Genomic DNA, 14,545 nt, shown 5'->3' with positions numbered 1-14,545 from the left:
ACTTACTCACCTTAACAAAGGTGTGTGTTGGACATTGACCTTCATAATTAACTGTTATCATCTCTTTGATTTCTGACCTGTTTTAAAACCGCAGAGGTAAAGCTAGAAAGGGTGCTGCTTCAGTAAATTTAAATGGGAAAAGGAGTCTAAAAGACATACACGTAATAAGCCTGGAACATTGCAGGTATAATAGGGGGGAACAAACAGATACAAATCTGTCTTTTCTTCTAAACACCAAAAACCCCGACAATGGAATAAATTGCCTCACAATCTGCATGTCTGTATTTGATTATACAAAAACCCCTCAAACTATACTCTCTTGAAATTGTGGCATGGTCTATTTTTTTTTTAAATTTCTGACATTTGTATGGTAACATTTTTTGATTTTTACCCTTTCATATTTTTCAAACAGGGATTAATGAACAAAATATAGTAAAGTACAAATAAATACATGTACGTCCTTGAAATACTGGGCATATATACTTAATAATTTTGTACCTTTATTTTATACGGGAATCTCATATTTTCATAAACATCTTTCAAAACTATTTACCTTTATTATTCACAGGCAGTAGAGGACAGTGTGAATGTTTTGACAGTATTGATGTAAAATTCCTTATGATAATTAATGATATATCAAAGTTGACACAGAGGAATTTGAAGTCATTGATGGGAAATTCCTTTTGATATACAACCAATGCTATTTTCCAGTGTTATTTCTAGGTTATAGATGGTTTCACGCCATGGCTAGGATATAGAATGTGAGATGTAAGGTTTTTCAAAAGCGTTTTATTATTGGCACATAAATGTAGAATGTAATAAACTTTTTGTATTTCAGTAGAACATTACTAGTTTCTATAATATTTAACTGTTGCACGTACATGTAAAGGAGGTGGTTGAAGATCAATGACTATAACTAGACCAGTCAACATGTACACATACATGTGTGCTCTGCTAATTAACTTGTACGGCACACTGTATTTGTGGAAGTAAATGTTACCTTTATACCCATCCTTCAAACTTCAATACGAATATGTGCGGGTCATAAGGTGCATGTGTCATTGTAGGTCACTTGGGTTGCATGTAGGTGTAGGGTATTCAACAAATACAATGAACAACATACTCTGTCAGGTATATGTTACCTGTAATAAAGGTCAGATACATGCATTCTGTGAACTGCTACAGTTGTGACGTACATGTTATGATTGACTAATGGTTTATTAGAGTCTTCCGGCTGTGATGATTAATTACATGTGACATTAATTACATGTGACATGTTTCAGTCTTCTCAACATTCCTTCGTTTGGTTGGATAATTTCTGTTTAACCATAATATTATGTGAACATGCATGTATGCCTTGTTACATATGGGTTATGTTCTTGTCACAAGGTGCTAGGAGATTGTGGAATGGTTGTGTCTGTGTTTGTCTCCATACTGGATGCCAAGACCTACTTGTACAGGCCCAATACCTTCTGTCATCCACATCTAATATTTTTGATCCAGAAAGTGATAGTTTCTCTTCCTAAGTCACTGCCATGCTTTGTGTATTTCGATTGGTTCACACCTTCCACATTTTATTTACTGTACAGGTTTGTGGGCGATTTATAGAATGACTGGTCAGGTTAGATTTAAATGAGATTCAGCGATGTAAATCACCTGAGTACATCAGTCATCACACCTAATTATAGTCAGGTATGCTGAACACACATTCTGTATCACCTGTGGCTCGCCAGGGCTCGGGGGGGAAATGGTAAAATACATTCAGCTTTAAATCCCTTGCTTTTCTTATGTCCCACAGCTGTTTCATGAACAGTGTACATATATATTTACTTTAGTTACTTAAGTGTAAATGTAGGTAATTTCTTTACGTGTCTTCGGTTACTTACATGTTGGTGCATATCTAGGCAAATTTACCTAGCTTTGATAAACTCATATGTGGATGGATAAGTATATTCTTGATTAATATTTGTTTGCATGTAATCAACAGTAATAATTGGAATATGTTTTACCTGTAAATTCCTGTGATTTCAGTTATTGAAATTCATATAAGGTTTATTAATGGTGTGGATGTGTACAGGTAAATAGTATATCTGAATTGAATATTTATGTGAGTTAAATTACAGACAGGTACTTGTCCCTTTCTTGACATTTAGAAATGGTAGCTTGAAACCATCATTATATGAAATAGGAGACCCACTTGTGCTCAGTGCTGGAATTGTAGCTGCTTTCTGTTTTACCAGCAAATTTTTCTTGATTCAGTTTTACATACTGCAGAGGCTGGATGTCATCAAGGAAATGAAGGGGTGTGAAATGGTCATTTAGAGGATAGGGTCGAAACATAACTATTCCTCTCAATTATTTTCTGGGATGACCCACATTGTGAAATCAATCCCTCAAGTGACCCTGTTTTTTTCAGGGCCTACATTCTTCAGATAAGCTCATTTGAAGCTGAGTGTAGTTGTGTGAGGCGTATTTACCTAGGATTTGGGGAGTGTTACCTGGCACTCACCCAGCATAGTACCGCTCACCTCTCACCCTCCTGTTCAGTTCTATTAAGTTTCCAGCTGATTTCCTGTTTATAGGAAATGAGGAAATCTCTTCTTATGTTGTCGAGAATCGTTTTACCTGAATATTGGGTGAAATTTGTCTGAGGTAAGTTTCAGGTAATGCTTGTTTTGAGCAGCTGGTCTGCCCTGAGCTCTGACCTCTGGTCATCGCATAGCATAGGAGTATTCCTTGCCGTCTGAACATTATACATGATGATATAAACACTGCGTTTGTCTTACATGCCAGGAGGCCAGTGGCTTGACAAGTATGGGCTCATTCCAACTACCTCGTAAACAAGTCTTCAAGTTGTTGGGTAAAGAGCATACCACAAGTTTTTGTGAGATAATTCCCTTCCCTTGTGCAGTTTTATTTCCCCGTGTTAAGTGACAGCATTGAATATGGAACAGGTGTACACATACATGTATCTTATAACACCGATACAAGTCTGAAGGTTACAGTGTGAATGCTAAAGGTCTGTGGTTGTTCTAGGAACTCTGGTTTTCTCCACCTTTAAACTGTAAATGAAGTATATAAAAGGGAGCAATTTCTGAGTATGGTGATAACTATGAAATACATGTAAATAAAAGCAATGTGAAAGATGTATGTACATGTACAATGTGGAAGATATTACATGTACATCTTTGCAGGTTTTTTAGTTAATTACATGGATCACAGTACATGTGCATTGCATGCTAATGAGAATTTAAGTTCATTCAAAAATTAGTTTGAATAAGTAACTAAGGGTATCCCTCCTCTTGGAAAAAGTGTAAAAACTTGTGATAAAAATGATAGTGTCAAAATCTGTAGTTTCTCTGGAGCAGGTGTTGTTAAAATTAAATTTGCAAGATAAAAAGAAGACTTGTAGATAATGAACAGGTATGTAAGAGAAGAAAAGCTCTTAATTGACCATTTGTGTAACATTTGTGGACATCTAACCCTGTCTGCTGTGAAGAGATTTTACTGAGCTAAGTGTGGACGTTATGTCACTATTTACCCGCAGGGCTTTAAGCACATGTAGGCTTTTTTTCTGCCAGTTTATTACATTATTCAAGTAAATGGGGAGAATGCTCAATGTTTTTGGTTTGTTTTGTCTTTTTTTCTGTAGTCTGTCTACATTGTTAGTTTTAAACCTGGGTGTTTTGGTACAGTATGATAGATTTGTCACAACAAGAGCCCTGTAATGCTGCCTAGCCTAACTGTAAAACAGGTCTGTCCACTCGAAATGGCTGTCATGTCGAAACAAAAAATGCTGGAAAAAAAATGATGGTGTAGACAGTTTGTGTATACTGGGCTGTGCCAGTTTGAACCTTAATATTTAGTTTCTGTGGGAATTGGTGTGAGATTTAGTAGCTTTGTGTGTCCAGTGAAGAGAACTGCAGCCACCATCATGGAGGTTAGTATTGCTGTTCATCACACTAATCTTGTGTGATAATCTTCTGCTGTCAGGTTAGCTGCAGAGGCTTAGCACCTGGTTGCCCTTGTGAGAGCTCTTCGGCAATGAAGTCAGATTTATCAATTTGTCAAGGAATTGTCTTAACTTGACAAGTTTGCTCATAGTAATGGATATTACGCTGTGGTAATTTCAGAATGGGATATCAAGAAGTCTTACATGTCTCGGATTTATTTTTCTGACTCTGGTTTACATTGTAGGACATCTTTAGTGCATAGTTTTTCATTGGCAGGATGTAGATTGAGTGAGAGCACTGAGTGTGTTGATGGAGTTTTTAGTTTACTTGACATTTGTACAGTACATAGCCTAATTTTGCTTGTGTATTTTGTTGAAACTGGTCTATAGTGATTTCGTGCATTTAAAAATATTCTTGAATTTTAAGAAAGCTTTGACTATCTGCATACCCAAGTCACTCTGCATAAGTCATCATTGTATTCCAAGTACATATACACGATCTGCCTTAGTTTGTACACAGATGTCTTCCTAATCCAGATATTGGGGTCTAAGAAGTTGCTAACCTGTTTAATGATGATATAGGTTATATACTTGATCACATTTGTTTCCCAGTTTTCTAAAGAAAAATGCATGTATGTACAAAAATTTGAGGAACTTTATCACCATATGCATGATTCACTCAGAAAAAATGTGACTTTATTTTGTGATTCATTTATCAGGGCTGGAAGATAATCCGGAGTACCTTAAGATGATATCAGAGGCCAGTGGTACAAAAGCCAATGGTTCTACTCTGACAGACTCGCCACTCGTATCCCAGTCACAACCAAGACCAACGCCTCGCTCTGCTATACCCCCTCCTGTACCTGTGAGGGATTCCAGCAGATCCAAGGTCCACAAGATCAACAAGGAGATTTTCAGAGACAGTTTAGAAAAAGACGATTTTGTGAACAAAGTGTGCAAGTTTGAACTTATTTCTCGGGGAAAGTCTTCTCCACGATCCCCGACAAACAGTGGTAGCCCCTCCCCTTCTGTAGGGTCTGACCATCACGAGAGGTCGGGAGACTCAAGTGACAGTAGTGCAATATCAAGTCCAAACGTCACTTACGCAGGGGAAAAACTGTTCACCAAGGACACTGCCACAACCCGAGTGGCTTTTAGTGTTGTACAAGGTGCTCCACCAGTAACACCCACAGATCGCATTCCAAGTACATGCAGCTCCACGAGTACCACATCGTTGACAAGTGTCAGTAGTCTGGCATCAAGTAGTAGTTCAGACACGTGTTCTAGTCACTCATCACTGTCATCAGGAAACATCACCATGACGAGCCCTGCCTCCCCCTTATCCACCTCCCCCTTCTATCAGCAGCCTCCTGGAGTGTACAAAGACAACACCAAACATGTCCCGGTGATGGGCAATAGCTTAGTGTTTGTAAACGGAGCTGTGGTGAATGGAGGGAACAGGGGCAGTGGTTCGAGCCTGGGATCAGACTTTAACAATCCGAGGCACACATTTGAAGGAATTGACTTTGATATAACAGAGCTCACTGCCAGCCAGCAAGATCTTTCCATGAAACATAAGGAAATTGTAGCTGAGAGGAAGCGTGAACAAGAGCTTGAGAAACAAGAGCGCCAGCGTTTGGAAGAAATTTTAATGATGTGTGCGGAATACGAAAAACAGGTGGAAAGTGAAAATAAGACAAAGGACCAAGCTAAACAGCCTATACCTGTGGGAAGGCATTTTAATTTGAACTTGGCACAGAATATGACCACAGACCCAAATTTGTCAGGATCTACGGAACGAAAGGATAAATCTGAATTTCGTAACTCCATAACCAAAATTAAAACCAATGGGTCACTAAATCTCCTTGCCTCTCCAAACAATCCTCAGAAGGAGGGAACTGTTTTTGGATTTCAGCCCAAACGCTGTGGCTCCAGTTCCTCTAACTCTGAGGATGAACCATTTCTCAGCTCTGAGGAAACTGGCACGATTAAGAAAAGACCACCCCCACCATTTGACACTACCAAGACCGACAACAAAAACTCCCACAACTTTTCCCCAGTCTCGTCGCCATCGTTCAGGGTGGAGGCTGTGTCCAAGGTGTCACCCCCTCCACCATTATCATCTGGCTCTTCAGCTGCCAGCTTTCCAAAGTTTTCATCACCAGCCAATCAGCCCTCATCAAAAGACAGCAATAATGTGGTGTCTAGTCCACTAATTTCTCAGGTAACGGCTGCTGATGTCCATGTGGATTATCCAAAGATCAGCCATGTTCCAAAACCAAACCCGCCTCCACCAATCATACAAACCGAGTCTCCTGATGATGAAAATATGGTGTTGAATTTTAAAATGGAGGACAGCCCAAAAGGATCCAGTAATGTGGACAGTTCCTACCAATTGAGCTACGAGTTTGAAAACAAGCGACATTCAGATTCTCAGCCAATTATTGTGCGTGAAATTAAAGAACTGGATTCTGCGTTTGATGCCATGGTACACGAGCAGGATCAGTTACAGATGATGATAAATGCTTCAGCTAATACTGATAGTACTGAGTCCAAAGCAGAGAATACTTCTGGGCAGGTTCACTGTGAGAGCTCAGTCACTAATGCAGATAGTGAAACTGAAAGTGCTCGATGTCCACCTGAGATTAAGGTGGAGGTGACAGTTACCTGTAATGGTGAGGACCAGGTGGACTTCAAAGTGTCACCACCCTTAATGAGTAGCCCTAAAACTGACACCCCTAGATCTTCTACGGAGGAACCAAAGTCTCCTGTGTCATCTGTGGCATTGGATGTCCGCTCCCCGGTGACGAGTGATAGTGACCAGAGTCTTCACCAGATGAAGGGACCAGAGAGGGCTGCATCGTCCAGCGGGGTAGAAACCTCCAGCGAGAATAGCCTCCACAGTATTGCAGTAAGTTTACAACTCTTTTGAACTGTCAGTCACAAAGTCTCTTGTTTTACTGTATTTGACCAATGAAGTGTGTTTTAATCCCACTTTCGCTGTGCTGTCTGGGGGCCAGAAGATTTGTCAGGCACCTGTTTGGTGGATGCCCAGTTTCCTCTGGTTCTAACTTACATGTATATGACTTCCAATATAAAGTGAAAAATTTTCTAGCTCGGCTTTAAATACCAACCCAATAAATAGCTAATTTTGTGAGTCTACAAATGTGGTATCATTAGACAGAGCAAACCCACTCTACATGTAAGTGCAGGTGCACTCTAAATAGCTGCAACTTTCATGACTTTTAGCCTTGATTGTTTTTGGAGCCTGATCTCATTAATTTGATTAAATGGCCAGGTTGGAGGTGCGTTGTACACCAGTGTGGTAAAATGTAGGTAATCATTTTCAAATCCTAGCAGTTATACATGCACATATTGTAGTTTTCATGGTCACAAAAATGAGGGGTCTTAGATGTTGTGACCTGATATGTAATGTGTTATTAGGATTAGTTTATGACTAATTAGGATTAGTTTATGTGTAATTAAGGCATTGCCCTGCTGTCCTGTCCCCAAGTCAAAATTGTTATTTTTACCCATGTGTAATCTAGGCCTATGGCATGAAACACAGGTACACATGCATTGTTAGAATTGAGATGTGAGGTGGGTGAAGTATGTCAAAGCTTACTAACACAAGTGGTTGCCAGCTGGCATTTGTTCTGGGGTAGTGTAACACACTGTGAATCATAATCAGTTTCCCACGGACAACATTTGGTATTAATAGTTATTGTATCAAGGCTTAATTTATCACAAGGGGAGTGGTCCCCTTGGCAAGGGTGCCAGGGCGGTGCAGTCACCCAAGAACCTCTCACCAATGTGGTAGCTGTGAGATAGTCCAACTCATGCTGGCCTTCTCTCCGGCCGTATGTAGAAAGATCTGCCAGCATACTGTGGATGGTCGTTTGTTTTCACCTGGTTCGCTTTCCTCCCACCATAATGCTACTGTTGAGTATGGCGTATAAAACAAATAAACTAAATTAAACAAATAAATCATTTATCACAGTGTGAAGCCTGTCATGTCTGGGTCGACCTACACACTCTTCAAGAGTTCAAATAGTAAGTTGACTACAAATAGTAAGTTTTTTTTTGCATATACACTTGCCTGGAGACAACAGATTTGCATAGTTTACACTGTTATCATGGAAAATGCTTTTATTACATAATTGCACAGTGTATCCAGTTGCTTATATATATGTCACTATTTGTCTGATAATGAATTATGAATGTGTCTGACAATGTAGGTGTATTGTTGGACATTGTTTCCTTGTTAGACATTCACACTGGATGGGCCCCCTTCTCTCCACACGTTCCTGTCTTGTGTCCCTTCCTGACAGATATATCGGACTGATGGACACTGGTTTAGAAAGCTGTGACTTCTGCGTTAAGACACGTCCACAGACAGCAGACTGCAGAGGCCTGTCATAAACCTGGAGATAATGCTGTGGTTCTGATAGCCCATTTGTGCAGGTCACAGGTGTTCTGTTTACCTGGTGCATGTGTGTACACACAGGGAGTGTGGTGCTGCTGGCAGAGTTAGGTGTACTCAGACACTGGATGCTGTAAAAGCCTTGGCTACTCGCAAGCTCCTCTTGTACCTGTATATGCAGTACCTGTGTGAAATTTCTTAATTGTAGAAGCTCCTAGGAATATTCACGATGCTATTAGAAATTGAAGGAGTTGAACAATTACTTGTTGTATAGCACTGGTGCTTGGTGTCCTCCCTGTCAGAGTGCTACAGTTAAACCCTACTGTTATTCCACTGAGAGGCTTGCATTGTGGTTTTACCTTTGACTTGAGAGCTTTCTGGAAGTAGGTGGCTATTTTTGCTGGGAGAGGTTTCAGCGCAGCTTTCTTACCCTAGAACAGAGCTCTCTAAGGGCACACCAGTGAACTATCTGCCTTGTATTGGCAGGTTGTGTCAGATCTCATTATGTGAGGTTATTATTGGATTCTACCTGCACTTTGACTGGAGAAATCTCACTGTCGATATGACGTTATAAAGTTTGACATTTATAAAGGAGTGTGCTGTACATGTTGTGCTCTCAAGTCCTGTCTGAGGGATACAGTGATTTCCACATTGTATAGCTGTCTGCCTGGGAACATTGACTAAACTGTTGTATTTATGTGTGGTGGGAAGAAATTTCCATTGTTTTCCTAGTTTTTGTGAGCGCACTGTGGTATCAACTTCCTGTGCGTGCAATGTTAGCGTGTTACTCTTTTCTCCTCCTTGGTCCACAGTAGGCTACCTGCTGTGAGGTTGGATGAGAACAGCTTCTACAGCTACTGGACCCATGCCAGGGCTTTAAAGATGAATAATATACTGTGTACGGCCGTGCTTTATGAAGAGCTCACCCACATGGAGTAGGAGTGTAGAAGTGTTTTGTTGTTATTTACTGTCAGGCACAAGTGATTAACCTGACAATATTTCAGTAAACAGAGCTTTTTGCTTTCTTGGCTGTTTACAAAAGGCTTTACACTGAAAATCCACTCCCTTTTGATCTGGCCTTGTGGGATGTGGCAGTATAATGTTACATGTACCTGTGGTGTGAAGGTGAAGTTGTGACTGACATCTGTGTTGTTTACCTGTGCTGATTGAGTGAGAAGCGTGGCCAGGTGTGGCAGGTGCTGGTCAGTCTGTGCTGTTATGGAGAGGCAGTGTAAAGTGGGTCGCTGGCTCCAGGTTCATGTCAGGGTATGGCAATATTCACATTCACATGTCCACTACAAATAATATATTCTGTGTGTTATTCTGAGGACATGTACCAGATAGGAATGTGGGGAAAGTCTCCTGTCATACCTGATCTATTTATACCTTTGTACTTCTTCACACCTACACCCAGGTTGACATATGTCATTCTGTCTGTGATTAAATTTGCCACACAGGTATATCTTATGTTTACACATAGTCCTATTAGAACAGGTTGATTGCAGGTCTATTATGTATGGGCATCCATTTGTTTGTAAGGAAAAATGAAAAAGTTTTGAATTTCGTATTGCCACAATTAAGAAATTAGGCCTTAAAAGGATATTTCTGGAAAAAAGTTTTTGATGTCATGAACAAGGTGAGAGTGGATGAGAGTTAAACCCTGAAATGACAACTTGATGTAAATTTATTGTACATATTGTTGTAGGGTGTATGTTATAACTATAGGTTATCTCTTACTATACACGTTACAATGTGTCATTGATCTTTGGATATGAATATTCATATTTTCATTTTTATTTTCAGCTTTTGAATTTTTATCTAGATCTGTCTTATACTTCGGTTGCGCTATATTGATTTTGTTGAATGTTTACAACTAAAGTTACTACAAATGTCAGTATCACGTCGTGGCGATCTTGTGTCGCTGCCAGTAGCACATATCTGATGAGATGTACTCTGAGCTGTGTGTATTGTATAGTAGCTAGATCTCAAAGTCTCAATGCTAAATGTTTCACTTCTTAAATCTTTGATGCTGTTTATTTCAGGACACTGAACTGAAAGGCCATGCTCACCTGAGCAGGCTGAAGAAGATGAAGGCTGAGCTGTTGTCGCGTATCAATGAGCTGAAGAAACAGATACAGGAGATTGAGGCTCAGGAAAACGAGGCCATTAGAGAGGTACGTGTCAGATATGAACAAGGCAACAAAAAATTGTAAAACTAAAATAGTGTTTATTTCTTGATTTTATTCATGTCCCAGTTATATGTGTGAGAACAAAAATAAACGTGATAAGAGAAATTGTTGTATCCAAAGTAGACCAGAGATAAACAGGCAGACGCAAAGACTTTCATTTCATGTATTACTGTCATGACGAATTGGGCTAATTCAAACACGTAGTTCATGCTAAGCTGTGCATATTACCTGTATGAATTATTTGGTAATGGTAAGGATCATACTGGAAGAACGTAGGATACGGTAGTTATAATGTTAAGTATAACACACAGTTTACCTTAAGTAATTCTTCAATATTTTTTCCATTTTGTGAAGTGCTGAACTTTGCCAGTGAAATCAATGTATTTGTCTTCCTTCCATAAGATCTCAGTAGAGACACAAAACAAAGACTAAATTACTTTCACTCATTTGAAAACATGTACACCAGTTTAGCATGAAATTTCAGAGTGGAGGATTTGTAGGCATAACTCTGTAGCAATAACACAGCGTATAAACTCTAGGGGAATGCCAGCAGGAGGTGATGTCCATGGGCATGCATTAAGTGAGACAGTTGTCACCCTATCTGTCTCTATTTTGGTGAAATCATGAACACAATGCGCAAGATTAATTCCTGGGCTCTCAGGTCAGCCCTCCTTCCGGTGAAGGTCATGGTTCACTTAGCTTACCGTGTGATTAGGTATAGAGAGTGCAAGGGTGGCAGGTGTTTGGGGGTAGGGGGCACCACCTCCCCAGGGGAACATTGAAGATCCCATTGTTGTCTCCAAAATTAAGATGTTACCTGAAGTCAGTATTAACGGCTACCTGTGTATGTTGAACACCTGAGTGGCTCAAAGATTTCCATGCTGCACAAAAATGTTGGCTTGTCTTCTACTGCAGTTGGAGATGGAGAGGGCTTTACTGGAAGGGGAACACAAGAAGGAAATGGAAGAGATGCAGAAAGACCAGGAACACATTGATGTCCTCCAGGAAAAACAACAACGCCTCATACAAAGAGCTGCAGTGGAGAGAGAGAAAGTAAATATATGATTTGAGCGAATTAAATAGTTGTTAGAAACAGTCCGGTGTGAGTTAAGAGTTTCTTGTCCAGGATAGGAGCAATGCTTCAATTGAACCTGTATGTGTCAAGGTGTGTGGTCAGGCAAGGCAAGCTGGCTTTCATTCAGGTAATCTGTACATTGACCTGAGTTAATCACGTTGTACATGTGCATGTAGGCCCTAACAAACGTGACATATTTATGCTGCAGATCTATCTCATACAACCTAGAACCATAGACGTGTACATGTATGTCTGAGACTTGTGGCTTCATCAGCAGTTCTGCTGCTCTGGATACTATTAGTTTTCAGGTAATAGGGTTTTTAAAGCAGATATTGTACTCGCTGTAAGTGCATTAAATAAGTATTAAGTTAGGACTAATCAGTTAGGTTGTAGGTGTTTGATGTATTTACAGTGTGTTTTACATGTACATGCCCTTTCTCGACATTTAAGGTAAAGAAACTCTTGATGGAATGACTCTGGCCTAACGCTGTGTTGGCAATATCATGCCAAGTAAACTGTTAATTCTTCAGTTTGCTCTGTGTTGTCAGACACTGGCTGTATGAAAAGAATTTTACCTAGTACACATCTACATATAGGTTAATACATTCTGTGTACTGGAGTATTATCATTTACTTGTATGTTCTGCCCACCCACACTGACGACGTCTCTCAACAATAATTAAGCCGCTCTGCTCTTCCTGTATACACCTGGACAGGTAACTCTGATCACAGGGATTGTTTCGGCACAGGTGACACACCTATACCTGTGTACCATGATCAAAGCTGCTTCTCTCTACTGAGTGCATGAAGCCCGCTGATGCTCCTTATCCAATATATATATGAACACTTATTTGCATTTATCTAATTTATTGTGCATAAAGACGCATTGGTTCCTCCTTAACTGACCGTCTATTTATCTTGTTTATGATTTGCTCATCAAAGGGAAAAACAGCCTCATTTCAGTACCTAGCATCTGCTTTGAATGACTTCTTATTCCTGTAGAAAAGACTTTGGCCACCGTGAATGTTGAAATATTCTGTGATGTTAGGTTAAAAGGGATGCTACTGTACTCTGTGTTTTTAAAAACTAAAAAATATTTCGGGTCATAAACAACATGCAATAAACATTGATTCAGTGTAGGGCTATTAAAATTGTGGTACTTATTTTTGGCATTTATGTCATTTTACGTCTTTCTGTCAAAATGTCACATTTAAAACAAGTTGCAAATTTTAACCAAAATTCCTCTCGTATTGATGCTGAAAGTGGGGGTATACAGGTGTTGGGTATAGTCACTTCCAGCATTTCAGTAAACTGTCTCATGTCCTTGTTTCCTGAAATTCTAAGAAAAGTTGTAAATGAGCAGTAAATTAATGTTGTTTTCCGTTTGTGTTGTGTTCTCACCAGAAACGTTGGAGGGTACGTATGATTACTATCTGCATCATGTTGACTGTAGCTTAATAGACCTGTCTTGTGTAAGGCTACACTGATTTTGTCCCCATCATACCAGGTGCTTTATGTGTCTGTGTCTGCGTGTTTGGGAAGCATTGGATCTGTGCAGTTCGGTGGTTAACTACCCGTCTAGCCTTAGACAAAAAATCTATATGGATTATTTTACTTCTTATTTCCTTCCAATTTGTAGAAAAAACTACCTGGAAATGCTTAGAGATTACACATATTTATTCAGTATTGAAGTTTTGATGTAGGATATTTCTATGATTTAACAGAAAGTGAAATTCCTGTTCGTAATTATTTCTGCAAGGTACTCTCTTATTAAGTAGAATTTCAATATAAAATGCAGTACAGCCTACCACAACCAGTGTTTGCAGGTGTGCTTTCATTGAAGTTGTGCTGACACAGTATTACAACTTTAACTAACGTTATTGCAGGATGAGGAAAATTAATATTTGAGATGACCTAACAGTTTACTGTCTGTCATGTAAAGAAGAAATTATCTTTTCCTCAGTGAGTTTTCCCAGATCCCTAAGAAATTCTCACCAGTTCACCCAGTTTCACAAATGTCGTTTAGCTTTACTTGCTCATAACTATGACTACAGTTCGCAGAGAACAAAATAGCTGGAGTACTGGTAGCTGTGATGGTTATGCACACTTGACCCTGTGAATGCTTTGTGAAGAACAAAGTAGCTGGAGTACTGGTAGCTGTGATAGTTGTGAGCATATGACCCTGTGAATGCTTTGTGAAGAACAAAATAGCTGGAGTACTGGTAGCTGTGATAGTTACGCGCACTTGACCCTGTGAATGCTTTGTGAAGAACAAAATAGCTGGAGTACTGTTAGCTGTGATAGTTACGCGCACTTGACCCTGTGAATGCTTTGTGAAGAACAAAATAGCTGGAGTACTGGTAGCTGTGATAGTTACGCGCACTTGACCCTGTGAATGCTTTGTGAAGAACAAAGTAGCTGGAGTACTGGTAGCTGTGATAGTTATGCACACTTGACCCTGTGAATGCTTTGTGAAGAACAAAGTAGCTGGAGTACTGGTAGCTGTGATAGTTACACGCACTTGACCCTGTGAATGCTTTGTGAATCAAAACCCAGCAGTTCAGTGTCAAATCTTAACATTGCAAAAGTCAAAATTATAGACAAGCTGTTCATTTTAAATTTTCTATCCTGATTGTATAACGGTAATAGATAAGGTTTTGATATTTTCTGAAAGTATGTCATGAAATTGACTTTCATTGACATTGGCACATGTCAGGCGTTTGTTACATTCAGCATATGTGTGATTTGAAACCTGCATGCTGCTAATATTAACCATATGACTGTTCCCTATCCATGTCCGATCCATGATGTTAAAGACCACATACCCGCTATGGATGCTTTTCTCCTTTCTCCATCATGTATATGTCCATTAAGTGTATCATTTTCCTCCACTACATTGTTATTACC

The 14,545-nt window shown here is 39.6% G+C and overlaps 1 protein-coding gene across 5 annotated transcripts in view; it reads left to right on the top strand.

The window, feature by feature from the left end:
* Positions 1 to 11,729, top strand: part of LOC135481744 (serine-rich adhesin for platelets-like) — a 52,545-nt gene extending 40,816 nt beyond the window's left edge. For 4 of the 5 annotated variants that reach the window (XM_064761414.1, XM_064761418.1, XM_064761415.1 and 1 more), the window contains 3 exons: positions 4,672 to 6,863; positions 10,418 to 10,549; positions 11,480 to 11,729. In XM_064761414.1, coding sequence (XP_064617484.1) covers positions 4,672 to 6,863; positions 10,418 to 10,549; positions 11,480 to 11,629 — 2,474 coding nt within the window. In that variant the 3' untranslated portion in view covers positions 11,630 to 11,729. Of the gene's footprint in view, positions 1 to 2,515; positions 2,653 to 4,671; positions 6,864 to 10,417; positions 10,550 to 11,479 lie in introns of those variants that run through there. The other variant, XM_064761419.1, reaches the window with a different exon arrangement.
* Positions 11,730 to 14,545: the final 2,816 nt, after the last annotated feature.

Source organism: Liolophura sinensis, chromosome 1 (assembly GCF_032854445.1).
Source record: "Liolophura sinensis isolate JHLJ2023 chromosome 1, CUHK_Ljap_v2, whole genome shotgun sequence".
NCBI lineage: Eukaryota > Metazoa > Mollusca > Polyplacophora > Chitonida > Chitonidae > Liolophura > Liolophura sinensis.
Note: the sequence above shows the minus strand (reverse complement) of the source record. Positions and strands in the feature narration are given on the sequence as shown.